The sequence below is a fragment of the Dermacentor silvarum genome, chromosome 1 (assembly GCF_013339745.2).
Source record: "Dermacentor silvarum isolate Dsil-2018 chromosome 1, BIME_Dsil_1.4, whole genome shotgun sequence".
Classification (NCBI taxonomy): Eukaryota; Metazoa; Arthropoda; class Arachnida; order Ixodida; family Ixodidae; genus Dermacentor; species Dermacentor silvarum.
The window spans coordinates 335486016-335499749 of record NC_051154.1 but is presented as its reverse complement, the minus strand read 5'-3'; the positions used below and the strand labels follow the sequence as shown (position 1 = coordinate 335499749).

At 48.8% G+C, this 13734-nt stretch overlaps 2 protein-coding genes and 3 non-coding genes across 5 annotated transcripts; all 5 read right to left on the bottom strand.

Annotated features, from left to right (window-relative positions):
• Window positions 1-1180: 1180 nt before the first annotated feature.
• LOC119443577 (uncharacterized) lies at window positions 1181-2323 on the bottom strand. Its single transcript, XM_037708393.2, has one exon. The coding sequence runs from the start codon at window positions 2321-2323 to the stop codon at window positions 1181-1183; it is 1143 nt and encodes a 380-aa protein (XP_037564321.2).
• Window positions 2324-7366: 5043 nt separating this feature from the next.
• On the bottom strand, window positions 7367-7439 carry Trnav-cac (transfer RNA valine (anticodon CAC)). The gene has a single exon. It is a non-coding gene; the product is annotated as a tRNA-Val (tRNA).
• A 79-nt stretch (window positions 7440-7518) lies between these two features.
• Window positions 7519-7591, bottom strand: Trnav-uac (transfer RNA valine (anticodon UAC)). The gene has a single exon. It is a non-coding gene; the product is annotated as a tRNA-Val (tRNA).
• A 3922-nt stretch (window positions 7592-11513) lies between these two features.
• On the bottom strand, window positions 11514-12704 carry LOC125943287 (uncharacterized). The gene has a single exon (XM_049662211.1). The coding sequence runs from the start codon at window positions 12702-12704 to the stop codon at window positions 11514-11516; it is 1191 nt and encodes a 396-aa protein (XP_049518168.1).
• A 134-nt stretch (window positions 12705-12838) lies between these two features.
• On the bottom strand, window positions 12839-12911 carry Trnav-cac (transfer RNA valine (anticodon CAC)). Its single transcript has one exon. It is a non-coding gene; the product is annotated as a tRNA-Val (tRNA).
• Window positions 12912-13734: the final 823 nt, after the last annotated feature.

Sequence of the window (13734 nt, the reverse complement as noted above, 5' to 3'; positions counted from 1 at the left end):
AGTACATTTTCCTTGTTTCTTTCACTGCGTCTCATTGCGCATGCTCCCTCGATTGCATTGATCTTTATTTCTTGTTTGAACAGCTCCCACTCAGCGATAAAGCTGTCCGTTTTAGACAGAAGTCTTTCAATACTTTCTTTTGCTTTTTTCATAAACTTATCATTGCCCAGAAGCTTGTCATTAAACTTCCAAAGTGCCCAACTGAACGACGGCCCTTTGCGCTTTGCTCCTAAGGAAATCATAACCAAGCTGTGATCACTGAACGAAACATGTTTGACGTTGTAATCTTGGCATAACGGCACTATATTTGCAGATATGTATACTCTATCCAAGCGTGCATGGCTTGCACGTTGGAAATGAGTGAACTGTGGCCGTCTACCGCCAGCTAGAATATGACCGATATCTTCGAGAGAGTGGTCCTGAACTATCGTGCTTAATTTCATGGCACTGTTGTCGCGTACTGGTTCGTTCCGTGCTCTATCGGCAGCAGAACACACACAGTTAAAATCACCCAGGAATAGAATGATCCTTTCGCTATTTAAAAAGGATGCAACGCTTTCAAAAAAATCGTAGCGCTCGGTTTCTTTGTTGGGCGCGTACAAACAAATGGCCCGCCACTTCAAAGCAGAGAACAAGAAATCACACACAACTAACCGTCCAGTTTTACACACAGTCACAGTCTCTACTACGATTCCTAGGGAGTTACGTAATAACAAGGCACATCCGCCGGACGACCCCACTGCATGACAAACACATACATAATAGCGTCGAGTAAATGGTTCTACCATGCGGTCTGTCTGAGCCTGGCTTTCGACTTTCGTTTCTTGAATCGCTACGATGTCGAGGTCATTCTCCAGTAAAAGACGGCTCACTTGATACTGTCGACGCCTTGAAGAAAGGCCTCGCACGTTTAGTGTGCCTATGCTAATGGGCTCGTCAAGTCTTACTGCCATTTATAAGAGTGATCAAACAGGTCGCATGGCGCTCACCTCGTTCTGTGGGACACTGAAAATTCACTCGTAGCTGGTGTTTCTGCGGTTGCCACGGGCGAACACACCATGAGTGCCTTATCAACAAGGCACTGGGGTTCAAGCCCCTCAGCTTGTCCTCCCTCACTTTTTGCATGCGTAGCGCCTGAACCAGGGGGTTGAGACAGTACAGGCCTCTCTGAAACAGGGGGCTACGAGCCCCCTGGAATGTGACGGTCCGGCGGTACGTTGGGTTTCGGCTTGAAGCTCGGGCGGCGCCCTTGGGACGCTTTAGTGGGTGGCTCGCCGGCATTGGGCTCGTTTGAGGCTCCATTCCCTGCTGCTGTTTCCTCACGTGTTCTTTTCCCTGCGCCGATCTTCGAATCCGTCATATCAACGTCTTCGGACTTTTCCAAAGGGGTCGGCTGGCTCATATTTTTTTTCACTGAGCTGCTGGAAGCACTGGTTGTCGTCACAGGAGACGGTACAGGTTGTACAACCTGCTTGTCGTTATCCTGTTTCTCGTCTGCACTGGGCGACTGGAGCGAAGGGGGCGTTTCCTCCGACTCGGGTTCTCCGGTCTTGCTGGTGGCAACTTCCTCAGCTTCCAATTCATTCATTTGTAGCTCTGCATTGTCGTCCCACGCAGAGCGCCCTGTGACCTTCGCGTAAGTCCTCACGCAGTCTTCCTCGGCGTGGCCAAAGCGTTTGCACAGTGCGCACCGAGGGACACGACATTCGCGTCGTATATGACCGGTCCCTTTACACCGTAGGCAGAGTGGAGCTCTTCCGGCCACTACTACCAACGTCAGGTCTCCTGCTACTCGTAGTTGATGTGGAATGTCTTCCTTGGTATACCCTACCTTGAGTTGAAGGCTGATAATGCGCGTTGTAGAGCCTTTGTCCGATAAACTTTCCGTTCGCCATCGCTCTCTTGCCACTTCGGTGACCTTACCGTAAGGTGCAAGCGCAGTCCGTATGTCTTCGTCGTCTACGTAATGAAGCACCCAATGGAGCTTTAGTCGAACGTCCTGGTTGTTCGGGTCCACAACGACGCAACGGCGGTCCTTCACGGAAACGTCGGTTGCAGAAAGCAGTCTCTTCTTTGCCTCCGTATTCTTGAGGGTGACCGCCCACACGTGGTTCATTTGGTATGCCCCTAACGCTTCAACGTTAGGGAGCATTGCCAAACGCCCAAAGGCATCTCGGATGTCTTCTACACGGTAGGGTCTTCCTCGAACATCCGCATGAAAAAATACAGTGTTTAAAACAATACGACCATTTGGAAGAGGAGGCAAAATGATTTCGTAATCCTGGTTGGCACTGGCAGCATTCCTGTTACCGCGGCTAAACATGGCCGCTGACACCGCCCCAGAGGAGCGAAACATTCCTCGACCGTTCACGGCGGTGGCCGGAAGTGGAATCACACCACGGGAACCTTTTTTTTCTTTATTGCCAGTTCTCGACAGGTTCACCGACACACTGTCAGCAAAACAAACAGAATGCATAACTAGTACACGAAAATACAGAAGAAAAAAAAACAAGCTCTTACATAGCAGCCAGCATGACTTGGCTGACTTTGTCTTTTAAAATTCCTTTAGGGATGCCAAGGCCTCTACCCTTGGTAGCCAATCAGGCACATCAACTTGGGCTCTTTTCACCTCCAGAAAGTGTGACATGTGTTCATGGAAATGTATGCGCGCAGGCCGCGCTTCTGGGTCACAATAGAAGCCTTGCATTCGGGATCGCCATAGACAGTAGAGGCCATTCAGCATGATGAGGTCAAATGGGACCCCGTCCTCATTATCCAGTGGTAGAAATCTTATGCCCTGCGGATGTAAGGGCAATTCTTTCTTCATTGTTCTTTGCAGAACGTCCCAAAAGTACACCCCCTCCCAACAATGTATGAAAACATGGTCTACTGTTTCAGGCTTTTTACAAATCAGACAGTTTGACCCCCACGGCATGTAAAACCCGCGTTCTTCTAAGAAGGTTCTCACTGTCAGGGTGCCAGTGTGAAGCTTGAAGAAGAAAGATTTCACTCCTGGCTGCACGTGCATTCTTTTTTCTCGTTTCAAAACGTTCTTTCCCTGACCTCCACTGTATATGGCTCTGTACATCGGTACTGGAAAAATAACATCACACAGGTCACTGTACATTTTCTTTCTTTTCACGCTGAACATATAATCATTCGAGAACCGTACAGACAAAAAACGAACACTGGCTACTATCTCCTTGAAGTACCCAAACAAAGTACCAGGCATAATTTCGCTGCTGATAACAAGCTCTGGTAACGCACTACAAAGTCTCACTTGACACACCGATCTTAAGAACGGGTCTTTGACGTCCCGAAAGAAGAAAAAACGGCTTACAAGCTGCCGCACGAATAGGTGTGCCAGACCCAGGCCTCCCTCTTTCACTCGCCTGAAAAGATTCGTGCGGCTGCTGCGTTCCCAGCTGGAAGCCCAAATAAAAACAGCGAACACTCGGTGCAACTTCTGCACATGCACTAGCGAACAATACAACACTTGCATCATGTACCATAATTTACTAACAAAAAACAAATTGCACACTGTCGCTCTGGCGAAAATTGATAGGTGTGAACCTTTCCATCTCTCCGCCTTTTCTCGTGTTTCTTTGGCTTGTTCTAGCCAGAAATCATCATTTTCAATCATTTCATCATGATTTTCATCATCATCAACTTTCAAGGGGAACGCCGAGGTACTTCACTGGGGTTTTAACCCATTTCACGTTGGCAAATGTCTCTGGTGTTGACTGCCACTCGCCGTGCCAAAAGCCCAGACACTTTCCCCAGTTCACAAAGCTCCCCGTTACTTCTCCGAACCGTCTTACTACAGCGACTGTCTCTAGCAGGCTCTCCTTTTTCGTACAGCACACCGCTATATCATCAGCGTACGCTAAGAGCTTTAGCTCGGACGCCTGCAATCTGAACCCATGAACACCATCATTTTCAATTATTGCTTGACACAAAGTTTCAATATATATACTAAACAAAAGAGGACTCAGTGGGCACCCTTGACGCACGCTCCGCTGGACGTCAACTGGGGCCCCCAATCTGTTGTTGACTATCAGGCGCGTTTTCCAGTTTCTGTAAGCTAGGGATATTCCGTCGATGATGATTGAGCCTAAATTAACATGTTCGAGTATGGAACGCAATAATACATGAGATACACAGTCAAATGCCTTTTCTAGGTCAAGCTGGAGTATTGCGACAGCCGACCGAGAGGCGTCACAACACTCGAGCACACACCTCAATGAATGAATATTAGTAAAAATAGAGCGGCCCTTAATACCACAGGTTTGGTGGGCTCCCACAATCTGCGTCATAACGGTCTGAAGTCTGCTAGCCAATACTTTCATAAATATTTTATAATCACAGTTAGTTAGTGAGATTGGTCTGTATGATGTCACAAGTCTTAGCCTATCTTTTTGTTCTGTTTTTGGAATGAGCACAGTGTGTGCTTGGGAGAATTACAGGGGTAACGTTCCCACCCCAAATGCCTCATCAAAGACATCTTTCAACTGACAGGACAGGTCTTGCTTGAATGCTTTGTACCAAGCCGCGCTCAGACCGTCCGGACCGGGCGACTTTCCAGGGTTAAGATCATCTATTGCCTTTTCCATTTCTGCAATTGTTATAGGTGCTTCAAGAGCTGCTTTTCTTTCTTCTGACAGCCGAGGCATGCGCTCTAAGAAGGCTGTTTTAAACCCTTCTACATCTACTGATCTATGGGCAAACAGCCCTTCGTAGAATCGGAAGAAAGCTCGCCCTATAGCCTCCGTATCTGTTGTTTCAATACCATTTTCTTCTATCACATCGATGTGATTACGGCCTGCGTGCGCCCTTTCGATTCCCAGCGCTCGCTTTGTGGGCGTCTCCCCGGCCGCCCATGCCTCGGCTCTGGCTCGCACTATCGCTCCCCGATAACGTTCTTCATCTGCTGCTTCGAGTTTCTGTTTTATGCTACGAATGTCGTCTTTAAACTTGCCCGGCTCACGGCATTCAAGCTTAACCAGTTTTTCAAGCAACGTTCTTAAATTTCTTTCTTTAACTTTATCCTCATACTTAATGCAGCTAGCTCGCTCTGTGGCTTTCATTTTGACATGTTGCTTAAATAAATCCCATTGCGCGCCGACACTGGGCACCTGTTCTGATTTCATTGCATCTATCGCCTCCTTCACATTTTGAATAAAGCATTCGTCGCTTAGAAGCTTTACGTTCATTTTCCACAGATCCCACGAAAACTTGTTTTGTTTTTCCGCACTTCCCATCATACATTTAACCAGACAATGGTCCGAAAACGACACAGGCACTACATGGTATTGGGTGCACAAAGGTAATAGCTCCACTGATGCATAAATACGGTCAAGGCGAGCGTGACTCTGTCCTTGGAAATGCGTAAACTGCACTTCTCTCGCTCCCTCGAGACATTCTGCTACATCATCTATATCATGTTCTCCAATAAACCGTGATAAAAGCTGACTACTTCTGTCTCTATACCCGTGTGCATTGCTTCGGTCCCGAGTGTTCAAAACGCAGTTGAAATCTCCTAACACAACAACATGTTTGTCTGCAGTCAGATATGGTTCAATGCTCAGAAAAAAATTATACCTTTCATCTGTACCGTTCGGTGCATAAATACATATTACTCTCCAGGTAACATCACTGTAATAAAAATCAACAACAATAAATCTACCACTTGGACATGAATAAACACTGTGTACATCTAGCCCCGGTAACTTTTTCAAAAATAGCAGGCATCCCGCTGACTTGCCCACCGCATGACTCAGTGCAACGTAGTAGCGAGCCGTGAAGCGAAGCATCATGCTCCGGGTCTGCTCCTCCCCTTCAACTTTTGTTTCTTGCACAGCCAACATGTCGAGGTCATGATCTACCAACAACCGGTATACTTGGCTCTGCTTTTTCTTTGCGGCTAGACCTCCCACGTTTAACGTAGCCAAACTAAACGACGCGTTGCGTGCCATGTTTTAACAGGAGGTAGCAGGACCCGAAGCATGACGCTTACCTTGCACGTCTAGCACACGGCTAGACGTCTTCGGATCCGCCCGGTTGCCCGGTGTCCAGGTGCTGCCTCGGCGGCTCGTCGGTGGCCTTCCTCTCCGATTCGAGATTTGGCCGTGGCTTAAGGCTGGGGCATCTCCCGGAGGACGCCTTCTGGTCCGCGGTCCCTTCAAGCGGACGCTTGACAGCCGGGTTGACTCTTCTGCTATGGGCTTGGCTCCCCTGCAAGCGCGGCTTCCTTGGTTCAGCTTGGGTGCCTTCTGTATCGCTGCTCTCCAACGTGTCGTCGTCAGCGGGAACGGGCGTGGCTGCCAGCTCGGTCACTGTTGCTGGCGGCTTGGTCGTAGCCTCCGTTGTCCCCTGGCTTTGCTTGCCTTCTGGTGTCTTTTCGCTGCGCGGTTCCTTTTGGGTTTCCAAGCTTCCGCTTCCCTTTGCTGCCTCCTCGGCTTCGGTCACGTCCATTAAGAGCTTCTCGGTGTAGTCGCTCACTCCTCGCCCAGCAGCTGCGGCGTAGGACCGCGTGCACTGAGCGTCTTCGTGTCCAAATCGTCTGCATATCGAGCACCGAGGCACTTTACAGTCACGCCGGACATGTCCAGAGCCCTGACAGCGCAGGCACTGCATTGGTCGCCCCGGAACTACCACTAATGCTAGTTCTCCGGCGACCCGTACCTGGTGCGGTAGGTCTTCCAACTTCAAGCCAGTTTTCAACTTCATCAGCACCGTCCGGGCAGTCGAGTTCTTTTCTTGAACACCCGGCACCCGCCAACGCTCACGCTGTACGTCAACCACCTTGCCATAAGCGGCTAGCGCTGTACGGACGTCCTCGTCAGCTACGCCGTAAATAAGCCAGTGAAGGCGTAACTTGACTTGCCTGTCCTGTGGGTCCACGACGACGCAGCGCCGTCCCTTCACTTCCATTTCCTTCAAGGCTAGCAGCCGCTTGGTAGCGTCTGCATTGCACATGGTAACCGCCCAGACATGGTTAATCTGGTAGGCTCCGAGTGCGACAACTTCCGGCAGCATCCCGGCAAGAGCGAGGGCGTCCCTGAAATCTTCAACTCTGTAAGGCCGTGCTCGCACGTCACCATGCAGAAAAACTGTATTGGTAACGATGCGTCCTGTAGGCAGTCGTGGCAAAACAAAATGGTACTCATCTTCTTCTTGTTTCCTGTTACCGCGGCTGGTAAGGGCCGCCATCGCCGCTCCAACGGAGCTCATGATCCTACGAACCGCACAGCACGGCTGCCGGAAGCAGAATGACACCACGGGAACCGAGCACGGAGTAGGTTATTTCGCTCCCCCTTTACTTCTGCGCGTATACGATCGCAATAGAAATAAAAACGAAAAGCTTTGTTCCCGCCCGGGATCGAACCGGGGACCTTGCGCGTGTGAGGCGCACGTGATAACCACTACACCACGGGAACCGAGCACGGAGTAGAGTATTTCGCTCCCCCTTTTCTTCTGCGCGTATACGATCGCAATAGAAATAACAACGAAAAGCTTTGTTCCCGCCCGGGATCGAAAAGGGGACCTTGCGCGTGTAAGGCGCATGTGATAACCACTACACCACAGGAACCGATTTTTTTTTCTTTATTGCCTGCTTTAGTAGGACGTTCTGGTGGGCTAGTTGGTTCATAGCTTTTAGAAGTTTATAAACTGCGCAAGAAAACGAACACACAAGAAGGAAAACACACACGACACCACGAGCGCGACACACACGACACCTCGTGGTGTCGTGTGTGTTTTCCTTCTTGTGTGTTCGTTTTCTTGCGCAGTTTATAAACTTCTAAAATGCCTGCTTTGACACTAGCGAAACAATACAAATGCATATATACAGTGCACCGACATCACGTCAGGCGGGATGGTCATATTAAAATTTCTTGAGGCACACCAGCTCATCAAGAATGCTAACCCAGTCTGCGGGTTCACTCTGTGCACGATACACTTCTCGTATAAAAGAAACACTTTCAATGAAGTTCTCTCGCGTAGAGCGCGCATTGGCGTCAGCATGACGAACAGCCATTCTCGTCTTCCACAAACTGTGGAAGCCCAGGAGCATGAACATATCAAAAGGTATTCCTTGATCACTTTCAACTGGCAGGAATCGAATTCCATACGGGGTTATGGGGAGTTCTTTTTTGAGAGTGCGCTGCAAGACATCCCAATGAAATACTGCGTCCCGACAATCAATGAAGGCATGTTCAATTGTTTCGGGCTTTGTACACAGCAAGCAGTTCGTTGTACACAGCAAGCAGTTCGTTGTCCACGGTACGAATATTCCTTTCTGTTCAAGCCATACTTTAACGGGGAGGGTGTTTGTGTGTAGCTGGAAAAAAATGTTTTCGCAGCAGGTCTTACAGGCATCCTTTTGACTCGTTTCAGCACATCTTTTCCTGGGCCTCCACAGTGAACAATCCTATACAGTGGGGACGGTAGCATGCTGTCAACAAAATCGACGTACAGTTTTTTCTTTCTCACTGAGCACAAATACTCCAGCGAAAACCACGCACAGAGTATTCGAAAAGACGCGACTACTTCACGATAATAACCAGTCGCTCTTCTACTGATAACACTGGATGTACTTAAAACAAATTCCGGCAGTTCTGTTGCCATTCTCGCCTGAATGACAGTGCGGAGAAAAGCATTTCGTTCATCGCGCAGGAAAAAGAACCGCGATACAATCTGTCTGATGAACAAGTGTGAGAGCCCAAGGCCTCCACTGCGAACACTGCGAACAAGGTATGTACGGCTGGTTCGCTCCCAAGTGGAATTCCATATAAAGGTAGCAAACACACGGTGCACTTTTTGAACACTGACGCGAGACATGAACATTACTTGCAGTATATACCAGACTTTGGCAACCAAAAAAACATTGCAAGCTGAGGCACGCGCAAACACTGATAATCCCCGGCCTTGCCATCCCTTTATCTTTTCTTTCATCAATTCTGTTTGTCCGCTCCATAACTGCGTGGAGTCTTGATAGTCCTCAAGGGACACACCTAGATAAGGTGCAGGCACTGTAGTCCATTGCATTCCGGCGAAATCAGTGGGCATCGCGTCCCAATTTCCATGCCATATGCCAACACTTTTTTCGAAGTTTATCTGGGCGCCCGTGTACTTGCAGAAAGATCTTGCCAGGCGGACAGCCTCGATCACGCTTTCCTTGTCTTCACAAAAGACGGCGACGTCATCTGCATAGGCTAGCATTTTAACTTCAGCGGCGTGCAGCCTAAAACCACGTATGTTTACATCATGGATGACTGCCAAAGAAAAAAGTTCGAGGTATACGGCAAAAAGCAATGGGGACAAAGGGCAGCCTTGTCGTACAGACGAGCGTACTGGCACCTTCGAACTAAGGCATTTATTAATTACAATCTGCGTTGAACACTCTTCATAAGCCATTTTAACGCCCTCTGAAATGATGTTCCCAACATTACAGTACTGCAATATAGAGAAAAGCACCTCATGTGACACCCGGTCGAAGGCCTTCGCAAGGTCGAGCTGCAACATCGCCACCCGACCCCCAATGTCATCACAACATTCTAACACATTCCTTGCAATGTGGGTGTTGGTGAAAATTGTACGGCCTTTAATGCCACAGTTCTGGTGTGGCCCTACAAGCTCCTTAATCACGCTTTGGAATCGTCCAGCCACTACTTTCATAAATATTTTGTAGTCTGTGTTGGTTAGACTTATCGGTCTGTATGAGCCTACTAAAAGAAGCTTTTACCGGTCATCGGTTTTTGGAATCAACGCTACGTGTGACATGCGGAATGAGGGTGGCACTTTTTTAACTTCGTACACTTCTGAGAGTAGTCTGTGCAAAATACAGGAAAACTCGTGACTGAATGATTTGTAAAACTTGGCGCCTAGGCCGTCTGGCCCTGGCGACTTTCCTGACGGCAACTCATCTATCGCCCTTTCAATCTCGGGTACGCTTATTGGCATTTCAAGGCTTTCTCTAACGCCGTCATCCAACCTTGGCATTTCGCTCATGAATTCGCTGTCGAAGCCTAGTCCAGAGCGTGTCCCATTGCCGAACAATTCCCGATAATGCACAACGAAGGCTCTCTCGATTAAAACAGCTTCTGACGTCACCTCGTTTTGAAAACGTATCTGTTTAATCTCATTTCTTGACGCATGCCGCTTTTCGTCGCTCATTGCCCGTTTGTTTGGCATCTCACCCATCCATAACCGTTCGCTCCGAGCACGTATAACTGCAGCTTTATATCGCTCTGCGTCAATAACTTCCAGCTCATGTCTTACTTTCTTTACATGTTCCGCAACCTGATCATGAACCGTATTTTGTACGCTCAAAAGAAATTATAGCTGTCTTTGCAGCTCTCTTTGTTTCTGCAGTTCTTCATGCTGGCGGCTGCTTCCTCTTTCGATCGCAATGAACTTAACTTGGACCTTAAATTCTTCCCATGCAGTCATAAAATTGTCATGCTTGTTTGTCATCAAGTCTAATATCTTTTCCTTTACTCTGCGCACAAATGGCTCATCATCAAGCAGCTTTTCGTTGAATTTCCACGTGTTCCAGTTGAATCGTGTTCTTTTAACTTTTGCCCCCATCACAAGCTCACTAAGCTATGATTCGTGAACGATAGTGGTGTGACATTATAACTGTTACAAAGGGGGATCAAATCTAGTGAAATATACACTCTGTCCAGCCTTGCTCGGCTGTTTCCTTGAATGTGTGTGTACTGCGGAATCGTACCGTCAGTGAAAATTTGACCCACATCTTCTAAGTTGTGGTCGTCAATTAGAGAGCTCAAATAGAGAGTGCTTTTGTCACGAACACGTTCCCCTCGGTTTCGATCTTCCGCAGTACACACACAATTAATATCACCAAGAAATATGGTGTAGCGGTCACACTTTAGGTACTGCTCTATATACTCAAAATACAACGCTCGGTCATTCACAATGTTAGGCGCATAAACGCATATGAGCCGCCACGACACTCCAGAAAAGAAAAAATCTACAATGAGCATGCGGCCAGTTTGACATACAGTTACACGTTCTTCAATAATGCCAGCACTCTTCCGTATAAGCAGCGCGCACCCGCCTGATGTACCATTAGCATGACATACGCTCAAATTGTAATGCGCCGTGAAAGGCGTCACCATGCGATCGGTCTGCTCTTGAGTTTCGACCTTAGTTTCTTGTAAGGCGACAACATCGAGTTCCTTCTCCATACACGAGCGACTGAGTTGATACTGTCTCCTTCGCGCTCCAAGGCCACGAACATTTAAAGTGGCCACTCTCAATGCTGCCTCTAATTTCACCGCCATTAGTCTGTATAAGCAAGCCGATCGCAAGGTGCCGCTGGAGTACAAACCATTCCAACACTTTGTAAAAAACTTTCCAAAAACAAATGCTCAACGAAAAGCCGCTCTTACCTCACGCGTACATTTACGGTGTACGCGTAGGATAATTCTGAAGTGGCACCCATCTCTTGACGTCGCTAGTCCGGGCGCCCCAGTAGGCGCCAGGTCCTAGGTAGGCGGTTCTGCCGCCGTCCGTCTGTCCGGTGGGATGTTCGGTTTCGGGCGAATGGACGCCCGACGACTCACCTGGGTTTTCTGCGGCGGTTCGTCTTTGGTCTCGTTGTCAAATTCCTCCTCTTGGCCGCTCGTTACGTCCCTTGCTCTCTTCGTAGCTGCACTGCTTGCACTCGTGTCTGCGACGTCCATCATTGCAGTTGCTGGCCCGTGCTCTGCTGTACTCGCCCCGGCAGAGGCGAGTTCTATGGCCGTTTCTTCTTTGCCTTTTCCGTCACTTGTCTGCACTGCAGCTTTCTGTTCAGTAGTTACTACAGTTGCCACCTTCGAGGCTATGTAAGCCTGCTCAGTGGGCGTCGCAAATGTGTCGGCCGGCAGTACTTGCACATGGAAAGACTCATCCACGTCTGCTTCATCCATTAACAGGTCAGCCACGTCCTCCCGAGGCGCCGGTCCCGTTACGGACGCGTAGGTCTTAACACACTCCGTCTCATCATGGCCGTAGCGCCGGAAAACGGCACATCTCGGGACGCGACAGTCACGCCGAATATGACTGGTGTTTCGGCATTTCAGGCAAAGTGGTGCTCTGCCTGGTACAACAACTAAGGCCTGCTCACCAGCGACACGAAGTTGATGAGGCAGGTCTTCCACGGTCATACCCGTCTTCAAAACCAACGACACCGCACGCGTTGAGGATGCTTTATCTTGCACTCCGTGGACACGCCATTTCTCCCGGAAGACGTCCATGACCTTTCCGTACGGTGAAAGGGCGGTGCGTATGTCCTCGTCCGTCACGTTGTGTAACATCCAATGCAGCTTCAGCCGCACGGCCTGGTTTGCTGGATCAACAACGATGCACCGATGTTCATTCACTTTTACTTCCTTGGCGCTTGCAAGCCTTTTGACACCTTCATCACTCTTGAAAGTCACTGCCCAAACGTGGCTCATTTGATACGCCCCTAGGGCGATAACATCCGGCAGTACGCCTAAGCTAGCTAGTGCGTCGCGGAAGTGCTCCACCCGATACGGCCTGGCACGCACATCAGCATGTAAAAACAATGTATTTAAAACAATCCGACCTGTAGGCAGTTGAGGCAGCAAAACTTGATAGTCCGGGTCTTCTGAGCCAAAATTCCTGGTACCGCGGCCCTGCTGGGCCGCTGAAGCCGCTCCTATGGAGCTCATGTTCGACACATCCGCTCACTAGCGCGGCAGAAAGCCGAATCACACCACAGGAACCGAACACGCAGTAGAGTATTTCGCTCCCCCTTTTCTTCTGCGCGTATACGATCGCAATAGAAATAAAAATGAAAAAGCTTTGTTCCCGCCCGGGATGGAACCGGGGACCTTGCGCGCGTGAGGCGCACGTGATAACCACTACACCACGGGAACTTTTTTTTCTTTATTGCCGTCTTCGACGTACAAAATCAAGGGTTACAAATGATAAAACGTGCCAGCCACACATTGGCCAGCACAGTACTAAAATCTTTTCAGTGACACCAGTTCATCGAGTACAGACATCCATTGTGGTGGATCAGGCAGTACTTTGTACGCGTCTCTCACGTAAACAACACTCTCAATGAAGTGTTCTCGCACCGGTATCACAACGATGTCTGCATGTTCAAATTGCATGCGAGTTTTCCACATCGCGTGAAGGCCCAGGAGCATAATGAGGTCATACGGTACTTCCTCTGAGGTATCTACTGGCAAGAAGCGTATTCCATGCGGGTCCAAAGGTAACTGTTTCTTCAGCGTTCTCTGCAGAACGTCCCAGTGAAAGAGCGGGTCCCAGCAATCTAGGAAAACATGTTCTATTGTTTCTGGTTTTTTACATAAAAAGCAGTCGGTTGTCCAGGGGATGAAAATACCCTTGCTATGAAGCCAGGTCTTAACGGAAAGTGTGTTTGTATGTAATTTAAAAAAGAAAGACTTAGTTGATGGCCGTACTGGCATTTTATTGACTCTTTTTAGAATGTCCTGTCCGGGGCCTCCACGGTGTGGCGAACGATACAAAGGTACAGGTAGCATCGTGTCCACAAGATCTCTGTACAATTTTTTTTTGCAACGGTGGACAGACACTGCTGCGAAAAACGCACATTCAACATCCTATACGCCAGCACCACTTCACGCAGGTACCCAGTCACGGTTCCCGACATGTTCTGAGCCGACGAAACAACAAATCCTGGGAGAAGTCTACTCAGCCGTACTTGAATTA